The 23,540-nt window shown below is 38.2% G+C and overlaps 1 protein-coding gene across 1 annotated transcript in view; it reads left to right on the forward strand.

Annotated features, from left to right (window-relative positions):
- LOC131067191 (pyridoxal reductase, chloroplastic) overlaps positions 1-23,540 on the forward strand; it is a 207,096-nt gene that overhangs the window by 180,552 nt on the left and 3,004 nt on the right. Inside the window, exon 3 of the mRNA XM_058002143.2 lies at positions 23,341-23,434. Within this exon, the coding sequence (XP_057858126.2) occupies positions 23,341-23,434 (94 nt within the window). The remainder of the gene's footprint in view (positions 1-23,340; positions 23,435-23,540) is intronic.

A 23,540-nucleotide genomic window follows, 5' to 3' on the forward strand; every position in this document is an offset into this window, starting at 1 on the left:
TTCATAAATATTCATAATACATAAGAAATTAGTATACTTATAGTCTAAATCATGTTATTACTGTCAGTACTTAAGAAGATGGGAATGAGATGTTCCAAAGAGGGGGCAGTCTAAGTCCAAGCAATAGGTTAAGTCGCAAGATAGGGTAGGGATCAATGACCCATAAGCCTTGAGGGTATAGACCCAAGATAGGTAAGGGCTTGGATCTGTAAACTTTGAGAGAACCTATTGTATTTGGTCTCTAATTGCTTTGGTAACATACATAGACCCTTCTCACTTAAAACTGAAGTAGTAGCAGGGTCTGGTATCTATATTAAGAACTATGAAGAATGAAATTAATCATCTAATGAGGAAGATAAATAAGCACTTGTTAATAACTAATAAATTGAAGAATAACAATAGTTGGCTTCGTGATTAGTCTCTCAATCAATTTTAGTATATTGAAATAGATTAACTATGTTAATCAGGTAGGGGACATTATAGTAAGAGAGTTTTGTGGTAGACTTGTGATCATTTTGAGAAGGTGATTGTAACAATTTGAAGAAGAGAACTATAGCAGATTTATTGAAGACAATGTAACAAATTTGTGGAGGAGATTTATAGTAAAAATGTGGATCCTTCATCCATTGTAGTAGCAATATTTATAAGGTGGAAACAAAATCAGATTTGGGAGTTGGTGCTCACAAAATCAGATTTGGGAGTTGGTGCTCACGAACTAAGTTAGGGGTTGGTGCCTACAAACATTGTAAAAGAAGATATTTATAAAAGCGTTAATTTGCCGTGGTTTTCTCCTGTAAGGGTTTCCATGTATATATCTTGTGTTCTATTTGTGTTCATAGTAGATAGATCACATATGAACATTGGTATGCAATGAATATGTTAATGATATAAGTTATTGTAGCATTGTAAATTGTACACCCTTAACTGGGTGGTACAATTCCACGCTTAGGTTAGCACCCGCCTTAGTATGTTTGCATTTTGCATTTCAAATTCCTTTTAAGCATTTAATTAATTAATTTAATTAAATCTAAAGTCTTTTTTTATCCCTCTACACATCATAAAATTGGGCCCTTTTACATTAACTGTGCCCCTTTTATTTTATTCTTCCAATAAATCATTTCATCAAATACCCTAATTATGTCTTATTTCGACCTTCAAGGCCCGATTTTGCATATCTAGACATCTCAAATTTCCATATACCCTTGGAATTCGCTCTAAAATCACAATACCGTGTGTTCGGACTCCCGACTTTTTCTCCCTGAATTTCGGGAGCATGTTTTGGCGGTATTTTACTATTCAAAACCAAGAGGTTGGCGGAAAATATTATTTCTAGGTCGGCCTATGACTCAAAACAAAGTTAGGGTCTCCTCATAAAGCCTTTCTTTCCTCATTTGAAGGATCTAAGATCTAGCGATTGAAGGAGCCTCTTGTGAAGTGAAAGTGCAGGTTATATGAAGTCTACAACAACAAATCAAGCATTCACCAAGTCTACATCAAGCATTTTCAACATCCATTAGGAGCTTTGAAGACATCGAAGAATAATAGATCATCGATTGATGATTGGCTTGTATCTCTCCCTTAGGGTTTGGTATGGTTTCATGTCTTTGTATGAGCTTCATTTTCAGATTTACATTCATACTTTTGATCTCTAGTTCATTTGTGATTTGAAGCATTTGCATTTACATTTACAAGCATTTAGGGTTTTGCTCTCCAAAGAGTAGGGTAGGACTCTAGATTCTTTATTTATCTCATTTAGGATCTTGCATACACACAATATTCTTGCACACATTTTCAGTACATTATTGGCTATTTGTGGAGGTGGAAACCACCAAAACAAGGGGTTTGACTAAGGCAAAACCCTATATAGCCACCTATACAACCTTTTTCAAGTTGCAGGTGCAGGTACAAGAATCTAGCGGATGCACGAATTTTGGGACCAACGGAAGACACAGACACAATCTCAGTGCCAGAATTTGATCTCAGATTATAAAGACCAGGGCATGGCGCTTTGGGACAGGACCAGGGTGTGGCGCCCTGGTCCCCAAGGTTTTGCAACTTTCTGTGCTAGATTTGCATCTCAAACCCTCAGGACTTCAGATCCAGAATTCCTACCTCCTATCAGCATAAGGACCAAGGTGCCCATTGCCCTGGTCCTGCCCAATCTGCATCAGTTTTCAGCAGCAGGTGCACCTCTGAGTCCATTTCTCAGTCTTTCTTTTTGTATCTCACTTTCAGTTTAGACAGAATCTGCATTTTCATTTTGCGTGTGCTTCATTTCCCATCTCCTAGCATAGTTGATTGTGGCATCATATTTTGCATATCTACTCATTTACAACAAAGGAATAGAAACCCTAAGAGATATTCCTTGACTCTCTCTTCCCTACAAGATGTAGTCAAAGCGAGATATCTCCCTAGGCTCTTTCATTTTCCACTGTGTACATGAGAGTGGGATTAGGTCTTAGTCACTTGGTTCCATTTTTGTGCATCACAGTTACATACTTGTGATTGAAGTTGAAAAAGTTTAAATTGGTAAAATTTGTTGTTATACTGATTCACCCCCCAACCCCCTCATAGTATAACTGTGTGCTTTTCAGTAGGATATCAACCTTTTCCATATGTTTACCACCCTCCCACCCCTACTCAAACTTCATGGCAGCTTGTGTATGCTCAAAATCATCCCCAAGAAGGCCGTTTTGTTTCAAATCCACATGGTTATTTTTGTAATCAGTTCCAACATGCTGCTAACTTTAGCATTAAAGGTATGATGTTATACTTTCAAGATCAATTGAAGGCTATTGAGAGAGAGTAGGAGTGTACTCTACAATAGGAACTTGCTTATCAAGCTCAAAAGTACCAGTAGGAGATGGGGATACAAACCAGGCAACATGAGAATTCTCTTGCAAAGGAATTGTTGCTAAAGAAGAGCATATGAGTCTATTCCTCGCCCAAGCTTTAAGACTAGGCTCAATCAGCTTTTTTTGTTTTCCTAGTTTTAAACAAGCTCCTTTTGCAATAGTGGAGCAACTTGTGAAGGAGATCCCTAAGTTCAACAACAACTTTAGAGCAACAAGAGGACATTGAAGAGCTTGGTGGACCACATGAGCTTGAGAGTAGGCCTAAGGAAGATTATGAGGAGATCGTGAAGTAGATCTTGAGGACAGTCTTGCCCTCCTAGATGATAAAATTATGGATGAGGTTGTTGACCAGCCTGTGCATATTATCATAGTAGAGCATTCTTTCCAGGAGGAGAAGCTTGATGTTTCTTCAAATCTTCATGAGGACAATTTTGAGGTGAGGATGATTCCTTTCATGGAAAGAGGCAAGGAGGAGATTGATGAAGATCTATTTTGGGATGAGCTAGAAGGTTTCTGCTCATACCTTAACCTTTGGCCATCATCTTCTAAGATAGAGGTTTATGAGTGGCAACAAGAGGATTTTTCTATACCATCTATTGAGCCACTAGACCCAACCCCTGTTGGTCAGCATGATGTCAAAGAAGTAGAGTGTAACATTAAGTTCAATGCTGATTGTTGGAACATGGCATTGTCAAGAGGATGTCCCATCAGGCATCTAGCTTAGCTAGAGATCCACAAGTCGCCATGGGTCATGTTCGTTCCTAGGAATGTAGATGCACATCAAAGAGGGCAAAATTTTCTTGCTCATTCACTTCAAGAGGATGACATTTATAAGTGGGTGAGCTAATTTGTTCTCAGCCTTTGGGAGGCACTCCAACAGGCTATGGTATGCCTATCAATTTTCATTTCCTGGCTAGTTGTCCATGAACATGAAAAGCAACTTAGGATGATAAAAAAAAGGAAGCTACTTTGATAAGCTAGTCAGTGGCTTTGTTTAAAAACTCTTTTAGTGTTGGCCAGTTTAGGTTAGGATAGGTTAGCTTAGTTGTTTTTTTCTAAGAAGATCCTACATTCTCCTTAAGGGAATTGATGATCTAGGTGTTTTGTTTTTCCTCCAAGTGTAGGCCAAGCACATGTTGATTTTCCTTTTTTTGTCTTAAGGTAGACATGTTGTTGTAGTAATCTTCATTTCCTTGTACCCAACGGATTGATAAGGCCCTTGAATTCCATGTTTACCAGGCAAACATAACACAAATGTCGCCAAAATGTTGACATTTCATGTATCTTGGTATAAAATCTTGTGAAGCTAGGGTCTTTCATGCATACCAAGATGGTCTATTTCTCTACCCTAGTCAAAACCCTAAACCCTTATGGCTCTGGTTGCTTTACGTTCTAATTTTCCATTGACTTGCTATCACCAGTTCTCAGTCACATAAGTTACAATTTAAGCCTCGCATATCATCAAGTGACTAGCCTCTTGCTCCTAGTGCAATCACTTATCAACAATTGTTCATATGCTTTATTCAATCCTTAAGTCATCTTGTAATCACTCTGATAGTGGTCCCCACCTTGTGCTGAACTGGCATCCAATTGTCGTCGTTTCATTGCAGCGGACATTGTTTGCTTATCGCTAGGTCTTGGTCGTCGATAAGGCATATATTTATGATGTGAAATGTTGACATGTGTATTGGGCCCACCTATTATTGCTGCTTCATAGGTGACAACTTGTAATGATAGAACCACTTGGCGAGGTATCACTCAATTTTAGTATATTGCAGGCTCCAATGGGTTGGCCCACCTCAAGGTTGCAAAGGTGCATGATCATGACAGATGTCCTAAGCTTGCTAGTATGTTTAGGCTTGATCAAACAAAGGATTTGATATTGTGGTCCATGTGACATTCTATCACGTGTTCTAGGCATATTGTAGGATACAAAGAGCTAGGCCTAGCGGTGATCGCGAGAGTGCAATAGATTGACGTGTGTGCTTCCCTGTTTAGAGGAGGTTTCTTGTAGTGGAAGTTAGACTAATGATTTGTAAAGTTGACTTCTACATGATCTCTCAACATGTCACATCTTCCAAGCCAAAATATTCAAATCTAGTCTAGCACATGATCACTGTTGATCTAGTTGCACTAAATCTCGATTCACGATCAACATACTAAATTAAGGAATGGATACTTGCGATCTCTTTGTTTGCAGGAATAAGCTCGATAGCATGATTTTATGATATAGGGACACCATTAAGGCCCAACAAATTCTCTAGTCAACATTTCTTGAGCCCTAGGAACTGCAAAATCATCTTGAATGCATTTTGATGTGGATCCTGTTCACATTAAAATCCCCGGGGCAGGTTTGCAGCCGGAGTATCTTCTTTTCCCTCTCATCTTTCTAGCAATGCATGGCGTGCAGGACAATTGTCAGCTCGACATTGCCCCTAGCGGTCCATGTTTTGCGTTTAAGGATTGGAGTAGCGCGATGATGACAAATGGAGAAGTTTTGTTGACTGGGCCCTTTTTCGCGGCCCACCTTGTAGCACAAGCAGGAAAGGGACACTTGGCACCTTCATGCTGGCGGATGCATTTCTGTTTGAAGAGGTTTTTCAGAAGAGGTCTCCCCGCCTGCCGCATTTTCTTCTGTGGTTAGCGAAATCTTTTCCGTTTGGGCCGGTACGAAGATCACCGCAGACAAGAAGCAAAGCGTCGGGGCCGTTTTGCTGGGTGTGACCTCGTGGGGTGACACGGCTTGGTTTTTTCCATTCAGGGGTGGTTATGCATGTTTGGCGTATTTTGGAGTTGTTAGCAGAGCCGCGGGCTCTATTTATGCTTGTTTTTTCCCCGTTGTAGGGGTTCAGAAATTTTAGGAAAAACAATTAAGGATCTTAGATAATTCGAGCTGTTATAGTTTCTCAAGAGGAAGGTCGATCAAGATTGTGCCTGTGGCCTTCGTGATTACCTCTTTTGGATGCATAAATAGGCTTTTCTGTGCATTTTCCTGTATTCTTGATGACTTTAGAGATATCTATCTAATACTCTGCCGATTAAACTATGTTCCGCACTTGTTATCTGGTGGATGCATGATATATGTTTCTTTATGTTTTTTCAGAGGAATCTTAATTCTATCTTAATTTCTGTTCTGTTTGGGCATGTAGATTGTTGAATGGGCTTTGAAACCATGTGTTTCCTGGTTTTATATGCTATCTGCTTTTTATGAAATGTTCTGGCGCATCGCCTCAATAGCATAATCATTTTATTTTAAGTTTCCTTCTTTTCCCTTTTCCCAGACCCCCCAAGGAAAAGTCGGCTTCTCAATCCGGAAGTTATTCAATGAATCTCGCATAGTAGGTCCCCCATCACTGAATTTCCCATAAGGCTGTTTGTTTCCAACGTAAAAATTAGAGTCAACAGATCCATGTATATGGATGGCACCCATACCTCATTGATTTGTTCTAGTGCAGATTCTTGTCTCTTGTCTCTCCCTTGATTGTGGATTTTAGGGGTGATTTCCTTCTTTATTGCACTCAACTTAGAAGTCATTAATGTCATGAGGTGATTGAGTGGCAAGCATGTCTTTCTGGCCTCCTCAATTGCCCAAGATTGGATTTGTTGGAGGCTCTTGTTAGATTTTCCCAAGGATGCGTGTTGCTAGTGCTTCTTGCTTCTCTTGAGCTCAATCTCTTTTGGCACTTGACAAATGATGAATAGGCTGTTAAGCCTCATTGCAGGAGGTTGCTTCTTACTAGTTTCTATGGCAGACATTATATTTTATATACTTTGCAACTGTAAACAAGCTTATGCCTTTGTATCGATTGAAAATAGTTGTTTTACCTCCTCTCTTTTTTATATGTTGTGTAAATGATTCATACCTTCATGTCTAGATGTGTCCTTGCTATTTTTTGTATTTATATGTTGTGCTAATTACGTTTGTAGGTGTTGGTTGTGAATATCTTCTTTCCTTCCAGTGCTCTATCAAACACTAACTTTCATATATATACTAAGAAGCTAGTGGAATAGAGAACTGTGAATTTAGGCTATTTTCATTGGTGCATTGTGTTGTGTTAAGTAGGAAGCAGCACATTTTAATCTTGATGCATCTCCACCCCTTCTTACTTTTTGTTTTCTCTCTCCCTTTCCTCTTGTAAGTTGATGGAGTAGGATTAGAGTAGAGTTCCTTGGTGTTGGGTTGGACCAATATTGCTGCATCTAGGTTAGAAAGTAAGATAGCCTCCTTCAAAGATTCAACCTCACTTGAGCAAAGGTCCAACATTTTGAGGTTGTTTCCATTATGTCATTGGAATTCTAGACTTGGTCTAGCAAGGTACAATTTCAAGTGACAATAGTTTCTGGCATATTCTGCGGTACCAATTTGATAAGCTTTAAGTTATTTTCTAAGAAATTGGTGCTTTACTTAGCATCTTAAAGCCTTGAAGAGGCATGCCTCAAGCACCTGGTGGCTTTATAGTCAAGTTTTGGTGATTTGTTGGTATGTTATCAGTTCTCTTGTTGAGCAGACCCATTTTCTCTTTTGAGCATTATCAAATAAAGTTCTATCTTCTTGAAATTGTTTAAAAGTGGAGACATAGTATGGGAATATTTTCGTTTCTCCTCCATATCATGAACATGCAACTTGTTTGACTCTCCATCAACAATATGAAACTAATAATGCTCCTAGTTTCATCCCAAGCAGCCCTACTACATCAGGAGATCAACATTATCCATATGTATACAGTATACCACCCTCCCACCCCTATTCAAATTTCATGACAGCCTATGTATGCTCATAATCATCCCCAAGGAGGCTGTTTTTTTTCAAATCTTCACGGTTATTCCCATAATCAGGTCCAACATGTGGCTAATTTGAGTATTAAAGATATGATGTTATACTTTCAAGATTAGTTGAAGGCTATTAAGAGATATCGGGAGTGTAATCTGCAGCAGGAACTTGCTTATCAAGCACAACAATACTAATAGGAGACGGAGATAAAAAGAAGTCAACATGAGGATTCTCTTGCAAAGGAAATTGATGCTAAACAAGAGCAAATGAGACTATTACTAGTCCAAGTTCAAAGGCTAGAAACCTGATGAGCTTTTTCGTTTTCCTAGTTTCAAACAAGCTCCTTTTGCAACAATGAGGCAGCTCGCGAAGGGGGTTCACAAGTTTAAAATCCCAAGCTTCAAGCAAGGTGGCCCTATTGTTTGGAAGGCTGATTGCTCTAATGAGCAAAGGAAGAGGAAGGTGCAACTTTCTATTCACAAACCCTCTCATGCTCTCATGAATGAAATGTCTAACTTGCTACAAGAAGAAATCAAAGAAAATCAATTGTAGCAGGACTTTGAGCAAGTTGGAAATGATGGTGAAATAGGAAAATTGGCCAATTCTTTTTATGTGCTCCTTTGCTTCATTAATTATGAAGAGAAAATGCCTATGCTTATATCAGCAATGACATTGCAGCAACAAGAGGACTTTTAGGAGCTTGGTGGACCACATGAGCTTGAGAGTAGGCCCGAGGAAGATTAAGATCATGATGACAGTCTTACACTCCTAGATGAGAAAATTGACATGCATGATGTGTTGGAATCAATGAACACTGAGAGGGGGGGTGAATCAGTTCTGCAATTAACAACTTTCTTCAATTGATTCTTAAACCACCGGATGCAAAGGAATAAAAGCAAAGTGTAGAAACTTAACACACACAAGCACACAACCATAACACCGGAATTTTTTACGTGGAAACCCGGAAAGGGAAAAACCACAGTGGGATTGAGACCCACAATATTATAATACTGTGATTAGGAGTATAATAATATTACAAGCGGGGAATGCACATACACTGCCTAGAGCTCACTGCTCAACTACAAATAAGAGAGTTGCAACCCCTGGAGGACTCTCTATCCTACAAATGATTACAAATGATAGCAGATTGTTTGAACTGATGAATAGCATCTACAAATGCCAAAATGCAGTTCTGGTTAAGCACAAAAAGTCTTCTTCCATTGAACTATCTCACTGCTTTTTTTTGCTCTACTTTGTCATATACCGGAGCATCAATCCAAGGATAGCGCACGTGAAACTGTGCACCAACGCTCATACTATCTTCACACACTCACATCCAATCCCAAAATGCTCAAATAGGTCGGTCTAATATATCCACACCAACAAATTAAATCAATTCCATGTCAGCCCAAAAACCGCATAACACGCAACATGAAACGTGTAACAAGAAGTCGGCTCAATCCAATTACCAATGTTCATGGGGACCAAAACAAATTGATTAAATGCTTCACACAAGTCGACACAACAACTGCGAACACGACACCAATCAACAAAATCATCCCGAAGATTCCGCATAACACACTACACCAAAATAACTCTATTCTTCCAGAGACACTGGATCTTCAATCTTGCACGAGAATCAATACCGGAGGCTAGGATTACGAAATAAGCTGTTTTGAACATCCAATCAACTACCTCTTCCACCACAACCAAAACTGTGCAACCAAAATTGAGTTCTGCTCAATGTACTCATTCTCTGCCACATATTGTATTCCACATTCTAGACTTAAGCAAAATGGATATCAAACTTCCAGTAGAACAATTTTGCATATACCGAATATGATTTCTGATCTAAGTTGCCATCAATGACAACTCCAAAACATTCCTTAAGTACTTAACTCAACTTGTATAGTCCCTCTTGCCAACATGATGTTGTTGACTAGCTTGTGCATGATATCATGGTAGAGCCTTCTTTCCAAGGGGATGTTGTGTTGTAAACACATATGCCCCATTGGAAATGGGGACTCTTGATGTGTTTTTTATGCACCTTGAACACAAAATAAAATACCAAGGTATTCTATCCTCTCTTGAGCAAAGAAACCTCATATGCTATGCAACGTGATCAAATGAGATGACTCCAAGGTTTACAATGCAAACTATGTGACTTAAATGTTGTGGATAGACTCAGTGATGTGATGTGATTTTGCTGGAATCACAAGGGGACTAATGTTTTGCTTGAACTCTACCAGACTCTAATTGACTTGGAAAATATTGACAAAAGAGACAAGGGCTAGAAAGCCTATACTTCTAACAATGTAAGAAATGATTGTTGAATTAGTGACACCAAACCAAGCTTTGTTTCGCCATGCGAGAACAACTACACAAAGATGGTGCAATCTCCTAGGGATGAGCAAATTATTTTCATATCACCAATGCACACCAACATTACGAACAATGAGAATTAAGTAATTGAAGTTAAGCCTTTGATCAAGTTCATTTTAACCCCACACTGCAATTTGCAATCAACAAACTCCAAGTGTTATGAACATAGGTTCACCATTCATCTAACAAACATTTACACTATGAGAAGTAGAGACCATGCAACAAATTGAAATAGCACACCAAAATCAACCATAACTTCAATGAAAATAGTATGTTTATTACAACAAGCCTTCACAACAATCTCCTTTCCTCCTACTCTACTGCTACTTGCTTCCTAATTATGAACTTCTGCTATTTACTATAACTATTAACCTTTACAAATGAGAGATTGAGCCTTATATAGAGAGCTCAATACATTTCAACGGCTCAGATCAATTCAAGATCAATGACTGAGATTATACAATGAAACCCTAATTAGGGTTTGTTACAACAAACTCCCCTTGACCAATGAAATAATTACATTATTTGGACACATGCCCAACTTTTAGTTCAAACCAATAGGAATTGAGGTTAGGTAAAAAAAATAATATTTGATAAAGCGCCATGTGTCACTTGCTCCACCTTGGATGGATTAGGTACATTGAACTTGGACATCTTGATGTGGCATAACTTGATTGGTTTGATGATGAATAGGATGCCACCTCAGCTACATCTTGGAACTTGTAGATCATTATGAAGTGTTTGTGATTGGGCAATATCTCTTGAACTCAACATTGTCCAACTGCTTGATTACATCATCTTGGAGTGATCAAGTCGACCTTCTAACTTTGATTAACTTTCCTGAAACTATCTCCTTGATCACACTTCATTCTTTAATTTTCTTGTCTGGGAATTTCCCTTCCACCTTGAACTTGGCATTGATCCATGTTTTAGACTCAAATTCCTTCACTTTGATCCATGTTGCAATGTTTCTCATCCAAGATTTCCTCCTTGTAGTGGCTTTTATTCTTGGATTTCCAAAGGAAATTCAAGATTGTGACAAAACATCTCTAAATTATCATTGTGCATGTTTGATCATCCATCTTGTTGAAATCTTTCTCTACACCTTTCGATGTTGAAAACTCTTCGCCTTGATAAGCTCCTTGATATTGTTGATTGATTTCCTTGATGTTGTATTCCTCATGCAACCGGTCTTGATTATTTTCACCTTGCTGAAGCGTTGTAGAGAGCCTTCCATCTTGTTGCAACGTTCCCTTGAAGTTGTTGGTAGCCTGCACTTTCACCTTTTCCTTATTCACCTGCAAAATAAACAAACGTGCTATCAAATGCACATGATATATACTGATTTTACAAACCTTTGATCTGATCTACATTCTAGGTGTTTTGATCTCTGATTGTCATGTTAGATCATGTGATGTTTTAAGGTATGAGTTTAAGGTTTATAAGTCAGATTTCATTGTTTTGCAAGGTCTGATGCATGATTTTTTCTCCCCACAATTCCAAATTGCTGAGCGCATAATGCAAGTTGAGGTATACAACTGATGTCTGGTAGAGTGCATAGTGCAAGGTAATATGCACTAAGTTGATGTTGAGCGCACTATGTTGATTTGCTTGCACAAAAAGTTGCAAGGTTTTGATACTTAGTCACATTTTTCCTGTCCTCCTGTCTTGGGCACATTGTGCAAATATGCTTGCACAAGTGGAGCGCATTGTGCATGTGCATCTGCAATATGTGCTAGGGTCTATACTTAGCTAAATTCAGCCTCCTCCTTCGATAGGGCGCATAATGCATAGTTAGTTGCACAAAATCATACATGCACTTGACATGTTTGCATGCACAAAGTTGATGGTCACATTTGCAAGGTGTATATGCACAAACTTAAGGGTGGGTTTGACAAGCATATGTGCATAAAAGGGAGCACATTTGAGATGTCTTGACATGTTTGCATGCACAAAGTTGATGGTCACATTTACAACGTGTATATGCACAAACTTAAGGGTGGGTTTGACAAGCATACGTGCATAAAAGGGAGCACATTTGAGATAGTCATATGCACAAACAAGGCGGCTTACTTGAAGGTTGTGATTACACAACTTGGAAAGGTAGGGCAGATTTGTTAGATGTGCTTGCACAAACTTCTCATGAGCGCAGTCTACATGTTGTCTTGTACAATTTTCTATTGGGCACACTGTGCATATGTAGTTGCACAAAATCAAATTGCAATACGTGTGGGTGCACTGTACATTCGCATATGCACAATTGAAATCCGATTGGACACTAAGTCAATTTTAGCCTTCCTCTCGATTTGGATGCATATTGCATAAGTGACTACACAAATGCAATTTGTTTCAATACACCAAGGCAAGTGGGTGCATTTGAGGTAGTTGTGTGCACAATCTAGGAATGGGTGCATGGTACAAGTGCTACTGCACAAAGGAGAGTGCACTGTGCAGGTGCCACTACACAAAGTTGCAACATTAATACCTAGTTGGAATCTACTCCTTATGGGCTCATCTGAATTGAATTTGATATTTGGGTTTGCAAGTGTGATGTCTCAGGTCCGTAGTTTCATTTCAGGTTTGCAAACTCTCCAGAATCTTCTCCTCAATATTGGAAGAGTTTGCTTAAATGTTGTTGTGAGGCTGATTGATTAGGTTCTATGTTGAAGTTCACACAAATAGATGATGAAGTTTACTCCCGTTCTGATCCAACTTGCTGTTGAGGATGTCCATCTCCAATGGTGAAAGGATTTGCTTAATGCCCTTATTGCTTGATTAGATCTCCTGATTTGCTGTTTGTTCTGCTTTGATCTTGATTAGATTGCTTGATCTGATTGGAGTGGGTGAGCAAATGAAATGCCCACCTCTCTCTGCTAGGTGCTGAAGGGAAAAACACATCTCTTCACCCCCTTAGCCAACCTAGGGTTGTGTTGTGACCATTTCACACATCGCCCCATTGCAAATGGGGACCCTTGCTTTTTTTTGCTTTTTAGGGTTTGTTTTCTAGGTCTTTTAGGGTTTTGTTAGTTAGCCTTTGCATTTTGAGTGATGTCTTGATCTTGAAATTTGGCTAAGTCTGGAATGTCCTGATCCTGAATTTGACTAAGTCTGGAAACTGAAAAACCTCAAAAAACTAGATTTTGCAATATAACTCCTGGAGGTCTGAAACCACTCTCAAACATCCTGAAAGTATATATGGAATATAACTTAAAGTATAAGTCTTATACTTAAATGTTATATTCCATTAAAATTGTCCTGGTAGAGAGTTCGAAAAGTCAAATTTCGCTCCTGACCTTCACTGAGGGTCCAGAGCGAAAAGCGCTCATGTCCCTCTCCAAGGGTCCAAGGCGAATCGCTCCTGTCCCTCACCAAGGGACCAGAGCGATTTTATTCATATGCACATTTTTAGACCTTCTTTGGACTCCAACTTTTATTCATGGCGTGTAAAGAGGTGATATTTTCCTCAGCGAAGGAAATTTGAAGTGAAGAGTAAAAAGATTTGGCCCTGAGAGCAAAAATCGCTCCTGTCCCTCACTGAAGGACCGGAGCTTGAAATCCAAAATTGCCTTGTCCTTGAAAGATTTGAACGATTTCGTGATTTGAGAAGAACGAGGGAGGTACATTTTACTCATTGAATATAATTTGGTTTCACCTCGAAGGAGAAAATTGGCCCTAGAAGCAAAATCGCTCCTGTCCCTCTGCCAGGGACCAGGGCGAATTTCAATGATAGCTCCCGTCCCTCTCTCAGGGACCAGAGCGATTTTCTTATAAGACAAGTTTTGGCGAAGTGAAATGAGTTTTTTAAGTTTGAGGCAAGTAAAAGGAGGCATAACGAGTCTATTGAATATAATTTTGAAGTGTGCAAGACGCCAGTGAAGCCTATTTTGTCCTAGGCGCTCCTGTCCCTCTGCTAGGGACCAGAGCGATGAGGTTAATATTCATTATTCTTCCCATGTCTAGGCGCCAACATCATTTTCAAATTGCATTAAATGCTAGATTCGCTAAAAAAAAAAACTTGAAATATTTAATTAAGATGGCATTTAACAATAACGCATGGGCATTTAATTAATTAATTTAGCCTTTTAAAAAATCGAAATTATTAATTACAAAGGCATTTAAATTAATTAATTATTAAATTAAATAAAAAGAAAGAGCGCTTGGGGTATTATTTAATGTTTTTATAAAGTCGGCCTCCTTTTTATTTAAAATTTTGTTTATTATTTGCCTTATTTGCAAGGTCGGCCTCATGGGTAAGTGGAAGGTGAGCGCTCTATATATTGGAGGTGTTTTTTTAATTCAAATCATTCATTCATCCATTATTCCAAGTGCGATTTGGAGAAGAACAACAAGGTGCGAAATTCATCTTGAAGGCTATTGGAGAGGCGTATTTCTTGCTAGTTTGGAGGATAATTTCCAGATTTTTGAAGACATTTGAAGGCGAATTTCCAGATTTTTGAAGAGGAAGGTGGAGTTCTTTTCCAAGCTAAAGGAGGTGCATTTTATCCAAGGGAGGTCTTGATCTACATTTTGCCTAGCAAATTCTCCTATTTTTGCATCCTTTTTTTAGAATTAATTCTCAAGTGGCTTAGTAAATTTAGGAAATGATAATTCAAAGATTTATCATGAGGTTTCCTAATTTAAAACTTAAATCCTCTTTCTAGTCTATATTTCCATGTTGCAAAATATATTACTAATTTTGAAATGTTGTGTAGGTATCAAGATGGCGACTCCAAGCTCGAAGGATCTGCAGGTCGGAAGGTTCTCCTCAAGGAAAATCAAGCCAGATCAAGGACGGTCTCCTCAAGGACGATCAAGCAAGGACAAGGGCGGCCTCTTCCAATCCAGCATTCCAAGGCGAGGTACATCATCATCCTGCAAATCAAGGACACAAGAAGTTAGAACAAGGGTTCGTTGAGGAAGCAAATAGTTCCAGATGAATTAATTAAAGCTAGCTTCTCAATAACATTAAGTTGAATATCTACCAAATTACAAGTGTCAGACAAGGTGGCATCCCAGTCATCGCTCATCCAGTCAGTGTGGTCCACCTCAGCATTTCCAGATTCAATGTACCTAACTCATGGAAGGTGGCACAAACTCCGATGTACCTACCCCGGCTATCCATTGGTCAATTTTTCCAGAGAGGACATGTGTCCAAGCAATGCAATTTTATCATTGGTTGAGCATTAAATGTTATGTAATGGTTGTAACAAACCCTAATTAGGGTTTTCATTGTAAAATCTTGGCCATTGATCTCGAATGGATCTAAGCCATCGAATTGTATTGAGGGCACTATATAAGCCTTGGCATTTCATTTTGTAAAGGCTAATTAGAGAGAGTTAGAGTTAGTTAGTGAATAGAGAATAGTTAGAAGATAGAAATAGAATAGCAATTAGAGTAGAGTAGAGAGAGAAGGCAAAGATTGTTGCCAAGAGGTTGTTGTAAAAGACTTGTAACTTCATTGAAGAAATGGTGAAATTTATGGGTCGATTCGACAATTTGCATGGTCTTTATACTTCTCCTATTTGATTTCATGTTATTAGATGAGTGGAAGAAATATGCTTGATTGATGGTGAAATTCGCATATCCATACTACTAGCAGTTTGTTGATTGCAGACTTGCCTTGTGTAGTCAACTGGAATCATTCAGCTTAAGCTTAACTTCAATTGTCGCTTCTTCATCGATATGCATCAACCTGATGGTGTCTATGCTTGCAGTGATGATTTGAACATCATAAAACTTTCCTTCGAAGATCGCACTAGCCTTGTGGAGATGGTCCTGCGATGTCAAAACAAGACCTAGTTAGAGTTTCATCAAAGATCAATCATTGCTCCTACATTCTTAGTATTAGGATTAGATCCTCTCTTCGCCCTCATCCTTTTTCCATTTTTTGCAAATCAAAGCTAGTGAAATCCTGTGTTCCAGCAATATTCAAAGCAGATCAGACGTTCAATCATCGAATGTAAGTCCCCTTGTGATTCCAGCAAATCGCATCATACCACAGAGAGCTTATCCACACGTAGAGACCCTACATACAAGAACCTTGGAGTCATCCTGATTGATCCTTTTTCGCGATATCTTCAGCAATCAGAGGCTTTATTCAAGAGAGGATAAGGTACCCTTGGGTATTTTATTCTGTGTTAGGCAGCGTACAAAATACACGTCAACAGGTTGGCAATCAAAATGTTTTTTATTGTTTCAAATTCCAAGCGAATGCTATGTAGGCCAACTTCAGCTTGTGCCATTTTGAAATGTTTGCTTGTTGAGCGCTTGGGCTGGATGAATGAAGAGCACATTGTGCATACACAAGTGCACAAAAGTTAATTGGGTATTGTTGGGCGCATTGTGCATATAGGCATGCACAAATGGAGCACATGGCGCAGGGTTGCTTGCACAATGTATATTATAATATTATTGTCTAAGCATTCCAATGGGCGCAATGTGCAAGTACATATGCACAATGCAGTTAAGTGCATACTTAGTTAAAATTCCAAAATGTTGCCTTCAATCTCATAGCCCTTTTGATAAATTTGTCGCTTTAAATGAGTCTAGGATAGGTTTTGGATCTCCTTGAGCAAACTTAAGGTCTTGAAGCTTGGGTGTTTAGTGTGCATGTAAGTACACAAAATTCATGAGTGGGGGCATGTCTAGGGCTTAGTCAATTTTTACCTGATTCTCCCCCTCCTTGGTCTCACAACATAGATCTTGAAATTCATGACCTCAAGGTGATATGCTTGCAGTCCTGATGGAACTACAAGCAAACTGACATCACATATAAACTCAACTCACCCAACAACTTTAGCAACCCTAACAAGATTGACAACTTTAACATCCTTTGACAATATTAGCAACTTGACAACTTTTGCAATTTTGCAACCTTGACATTCAGCTTGCAAGGAATGATGGTAATACTGCTACTACAAGATGTGGGGGAGAATCATTTTTCAGCTCTCCTCAATCTCGGGCCAACAAAACCAACCTCCTTCCATAAGCAAAGGTTAACAACTAGGACCAAGCTAAAAGATGACTAGACCTAAAGCACTAAGCTAAAAAGAAAAAAAGGTGGGGGTCCCCATTTGCAATGGGGTGATGTGTGAAAACGTCACATCAGGGACCCTCACTTTTTCACTTTATAGATTAGTGGTTTACTTAGCTTGGCAATAGTTTTTGTCTTTTAGCCTTTCTTGAGAGGGTTTCATTTTGTCTTGTCAAGTCCGGAACTAATCCTTGACCACATGTTGATTGCATCCTCTAGTCCGGAACTATAGGTGCCATGAGTCCTATAATCCAGAGCTCCTCTTCTCTAGTGCCTTATTGTCCTTCACAACACCTAAGATGTGCTCAACTTGTCCTTGCACACATGCTAAACCCACCAAGGAGGAGTTAAGGTGGTTAAGTCAGCTGCCTTAAGGAAAAATTCAAAATTTAAAAAGCAAAATGAATGGTTGCAAGTATAGCTGACTTGTTATCAAGAAATTCAAATTAAAATGCAAACATTTTCTATCTAGGTCGGCCTTGTTAAGAAAGTGAAATTCCTTAAGGGTGGAGCATATATACATATGATAAATCAAGAGCACCATTCATTTAAAACAATTCAAGCAATTCAATGTACATTCAAGCAGATAAGGTGCAAATTTGTGAAGCAGAGCAGAGCAGAGAATAAATGTATTTACAAGCATGAAGTGTGTTTGGGGAATAGGGCCCTTGACTTTATGTTAACACCTCTTTAAGGAAGGTAAAATGCATTAGCAAAGAAGGCCAACCTGGTAAAATGACAAGGAAAATGCTTATTCAGCTGACCTGATTTGGAAGACACAATTCACTCAAGAGAATTGGCTCTAAATGCAATGAAATCCGAAGAGAAAGGGCTGGCTGACCTGAATCAGGATGAAGGGAATTCGAAATTGCAATTTGAAAATAAACACAAAATGTCACTTAGGTCGGCCTTATCAAAGGGATTGTGATTCTAATAGGCAGAACACATATATATGGAAAACAAAACATCAATTCAAACAAAATCCAAGCACATTAATGAGCAGAATTTGGTGCGAATCTACATCAGAAAGAAGGCGAATTGCAAAGGTCAAGTAAATTTGCATCAAGTTTAAAAATTCCAGCAGGATTAGGAGCGAATTGTAGCCAAGAAGAGGCGAATTTGAATATGAAACTCAGGTGTGAAACAAGTAAATTCCGGCAGATGAGAGGAAATCAGACCTAAAGGGAAAGTGAATCAGACCTAAAAGAGGACAAATTGTGTCAACAATCATATCAAAGCAAACATGCAGCAAATTCAACTGCAGAGGTAGAGATGAGTCTAGTAAGGAACATCAGGTCTCAAAGAGGTGTTGAGCAAAGAAGGCTAACTTTGTTGAAGAAACAGATCACAAGTGAAAGAAAGCGATTTGCAGCAGAAAACAAGTCATCTATAAGCAGACCGGAGTATTTTCTTTCATTATTTACAAGCAATTTCCTGACCTGGAACATCATTTCCAGATTTGAAACAAAAAAGCCTAAGGTGTTAATTCCAGATTTTGGGGAGGGGTTCATGGAGCAATTTTTATGAATTATTGATGCTGTTGTTAATGTTGTTTTGCAACTTTCCCTTAAGCAATTATTGTCATGAAAATTCAAGAATGCAAGATTTTAAATTTTCATTTCCCTATCAATCTCTTGCATTTCATTAACATAAAGGTTTCATTCACTTTCATGATTTAAGGTATCCTTTTTCTTTTCAGGTTTTGATGCAAGGACTCTACAACAGCGACAAGGAAATCAAGGATAGTCAAGACAAAGAATTCCAAAATATAGAGGACATTTCAAGAGGTCCACGACATGAAGAAGGATAAATGAACGAAAGAGTCCACATAATGAAGGAGAATTAAGGACATGTTCTGCATTTCAAGAGGACATCAAGGAAATCAAAGTCAAGAATGTCCAAGAAAGAAGAATTCCAAGGATGAGAATGGAAAGGTGAAACAGGGACATCACAAGGTGGATTCCCGAACATGAAGATGTGAAAGTGAAATGTGATTAGGGAAATACGATAGTTTCAGTACGGGTGATCAAAGTTAGAAACTTGATCCAGATGATGCAATTTGGGAATATAAACCATCACAATCAGTCAAAGACCAGATGATGATGTTGAGTATCAAGAAATACAAAGACTTCTTTGTGATGATGGAGAATCTTTACAGGATATGCGAGCTGAGGTGGCATCTACTCATCAACAAATCAAATAATTCCAAGCTAGGGCATCCATATTCGTTAAACTTGACTCATCAACAACTATACATGTGGAAGGCACTAAATAGAATGCAACAACTCCTATTTTCTCATTGGTCCTTTTCCCTCAAAGGACGTACATTCAAGACATGTAATTTTCCCATTGGGTGACATTAAATGTAAGGTGGTGGTTGTTGTAACTACCCCAATTAGGGTTTTCTTTGAATGATCTTGGCCGTTGATTTAGAATCATTTTGGGCCATTGATTTGTAATGAAGAGCTCTATAAAAGGCTTGCCCTTCTCATTTGTAAAGGTTAGTAATTCATAATTAGAAGCAAGTAGTAGTAATAGTAGGAGGAGACAAGAAATTGTTGCCAAAACTATGCTAGAATTAATACACGATTTTCATTAAAGATATGGTGGATCTTTATTTGTTTTTTTCAACATTTTGCATGGTTTCTACTTCTCAGATTTTAGTTGAAGTTCATTGATTGTAATGGAGAAATGTGATGATATTCGATGGAATTCCGGTTCATACCATTTGTAGTTTATTGATTGCAAATTGTAGTGTATGGTTAGTCTAAACCTAATTTAGCACTAATTCAATTGTGGGTGTTCATTTGAATTGTGCCAGTATTGGGTATTTGGATGAATGTTTACAATATGAAAATCCTTCGTTACCTTTGGAGATTACACTAGTTTTGTGTAGTTGTTTCCTCATGGCGAAGAAAATCTTGATTTGTGGAATCCATCTATCCAAGTACTATCTATTATCATCATTGTCCTTAGGTTTAGATTAGATTTCTCTAACCTTGTTCTTTTGTCTTTTATTTTCCAAAGTTTAGTATTCAAATTCCAGTTCCAGCAGAGTGTTCCTTTTGTGTATCCAGAAAATCACATCAATCACTGAGTCTATCCAACATAAAAGTCGCATTGTAAACCTTGGGGTTGCCTTATTTGATCACAAAGTTTATCATTTGAGGTTTCCTTGTTCAAGAGAAGATAGAATACTTGGTATTTTGTTTTGTGTTCGAGGTTTCATAAAAAACATGTCAACAAGGGAGAAGCTTGATGTTTATTCAAACCTTCATGAGGACAACTGTGAGGTGAGGCTGATTCCTTTCATGGAAAGTAGCAAGGAGTAGATTAATGAAGACCTATTTTGGGATGAGATAGAAGATTCCTGCTCATACCTTTACAATAGGCCATCATCTCCTAAGCTAGAGGTTTATGAGTAGCAACAACAAGAGCAGGTTCCCATACCATCTTTTGAGCCACTAGAGCCAGCCCTTGCTGGTCAGCAAGATGTCAAAGAAGTAGAGTGTAGCATTAAGTTCAATGCTGATTGCTCGGACTTGGTACTGTCAAGAGTATGCCTCATTAGGCATCTAGCTCAGCTGGAGATCCGCAAGTCGCCATGGGTCATGTTTGTTTCTAAACATGAAGATGAGCATCAAGGAGGGCAAGAGTTTCTTGCCTATTCACTCCAAGAGGATGACATTCATAAGTGGGTGAGCTATTTTGTTCTCAACCTTTGGGAGGCACTCTGACAGCTTGTGGTATGCCTATCAATTTTCTTTCCTAGCTGGTTGTCCATGAACATGAAAAGCATCTCAGGCGGACCAGAAAAAAAAAGATACCTTGATAAGCCAATCAATGGCTTTGTTTAAAAATGGCCATCTCAAACCTCCGAGCATCTATTTTATTGAATATCATATAATTTTTTGTTATAGGATGCATGGTCTTGGCCAGTTTAGGTTAGGATAGGTTAGCTTAGCTATTGTAGTTTCCAAGAAGTGTTGCTGCACATCCTGCATTCTCCTTAAGTGAATGCATGATCTAGAGTAGGTTAGAACTTAGAACCCTTCTTATTTTGGTTCTGCAATTTTTCTTCCCCTTTGTTTGAAGTTTCACCCTTTTCATAGATCAAGATACGATCAAAATCTTTAGAGATTTGGCTAGTCCATGATTTTCCTTTACCTTGAACCCATGATCTCTAAATTAAAATTTCTTGCAAAATTTACTCATTGGATGATTCCTGATCATCACTTGACTTTTCTTCTTGTATAGTATACCTCACATTATTATCTTGACCACCACCTATTGAACAATACAAGAAAATCAATGAGATCCAGATGGCTCTCTCCTTGGGTCATCATGCTGCCCTCAGTCATCTTCAAATCCATGATGAGCTTCAATCTTTGAGGAGCTGTTGAGTTGGGGCCAAGAATGCCTAATAAGCCATTTTAAAATAATTTTAGTAATAGTTATTATACTTAAGTTTATCAACATTCAATTGAGGGCCTCTAGGCACTTAACCAGGTTATGAGCATTGATTGGGAGAAAAGACATGCAAGGAGGGGCTCAGAAGAATAAGGCATGAAGTCTCTCAGAAACTTATAAAAAACAGTGGTTTACATATAGAAGACTGTTGTAATCTTTATTTGGCATGCTTTTAAGGAAAAAATTATCTTTTACACAGTGTGGCATTTTAGAATAAGCATGGAATGTTAGAATAAGTACAGAATGTTATCATCTTGGCATTTATTTGGTGCAGGTTTAGAGAAGTGCAAGTAAATAGGCTGAAAACACATTTGCTTCTGATTGGTTCTTTAAAATTTCATAAAAATATCACAGTAACTCTCATTTCTTACCTTTCTCATTGTTGATTTTGAAAATTCAGTTGCAATCTGTTCAAGTGGAAAGTAGAAACCAACTATTTACTGGACTTGTAGCATTATGCTTCATAATAATTCATAATTTCATTGTATACTGGAAAAAAGTAACAACAAAACAAAAACAAGCTATATAACCCTTCAACTAGATGCTGAACACAAAAGATGGGAATATGCAAGATCTGCACATCCTATAACAAAAAATCATATGATTTTCACTGAAATAGATGCCTGGATGTTTGAGATGGCCCATCCCAAAGTTAAAAATTTGCTTCATTCGTTGTCTGCAACATTCAGTAATGTACCTGTCAGTATGCTGAATTTAAGGCACGACACTCAAATTCCAAAACAAGGCCTAATGTTCTGATCTTCTCTGAGCATGTGATTTCTGTGATTCCAAGTTTCTTATTTTACTTTGGCTGAAATGCTTTGTGCATGGCTTGACACTTTTAGGCAGCTGTACTAGAAGTCTGGAACTATACTATGTATTTGGCTGTTCTGTCTTCCATTTTTTTTAAATGTTAAAGTTATTGGTTAAAATGTGGTTTAGCTATTTTATATAAATAAATAAACCTACTATAGTGTTGGGACCTATGTTCTTGATGACTACATTTGATTTTGAATGCCCACAATAATGTGTTGATCAAATGCGCACGATGTCTCTCAAAGCGATTAAGAATATTAGAGTATGATTAACTTTTTCTGTATAAACTATAAGCTTTTCCGACCATCAAAATCATGTTTGCATTGACTTCATATGTTATGATTGTTACTTTCATTTTCAAATAACTGCTTTTCTAGAGGCACTGTGTCATTCAGGACCCATTGCATAACACATTAAATGGCTAGAAAACTAGATGTTTATGATAGAGGATGGATGCTTCCTGTTTGGACAAATGGAGGACTACTTCCAAAACACATCAGAATAATTTTATTAGCACCTTCTGTCCTACATCTCAATCTTATTCCAAATAAAGATATTATAGTAGATGCTAGATATAGAAAAAAATTCTTCTCCTTACAAATGCCACATGCTTCCAAGCCAAAACCATGTATGTTTGGGAGCCTTTGATGAACCGAGGATGATCTTTTGGGGCAGATACTTAAGACTAGTTTAGTTGTATAAATCAAGCAATACATACTTAAAGAGGCTGTAAAATATAGGAATGCATTCAACAAGCTATGCATCTTCTGAATGACTGATGATGGTCACAAAGCCACACTAGTTGGGATTCTCCCAACCAGCATAAATGCTTCTGCAAGGACAGAATTGGTTTATTTATGTGCTCTTGCATCTTGTTCTCATTTATGGCACACTTAGCATTTAGAAGTTTTATAGCTCTTTATTGATCATCCCACTATGGTTATTTTTTGTTGATAGACTTCAATCTTTTGAGTATGTCTTGAAAGTTGAAATAGATGGTCTTTGTTTTCCAGGGCCTAAGAAACTGCGGAGTAACATCAATATAGCCACAAAATTTGCAGCATATCCCTGGCGCTTGACATCTGGGCAGTTTGTACAAGCTTGCAAGTATATCTTCTGGATGCTGAATTTTTCAAATATAACTTAACATCATGTTCTGCAGCATTCTACAATATAGTGTTTTATGTTGTAATTTCCCTCCTAAGATTGCATG

Source organism: Cryptomeria japonica, chromosome 5 (assembly GCF_030272615.1).
Source record: "Cryptomeria japonica chromosome 5, Sugi_1.0, whole genome shotgun sequence".
Lineage (NCBI taxonomy): Eukaryota > Viridiplantae > Streptophyta > Pinopsida > Cupressales > Cupressaceae > Cryptomeria > Cryptomeria japonica.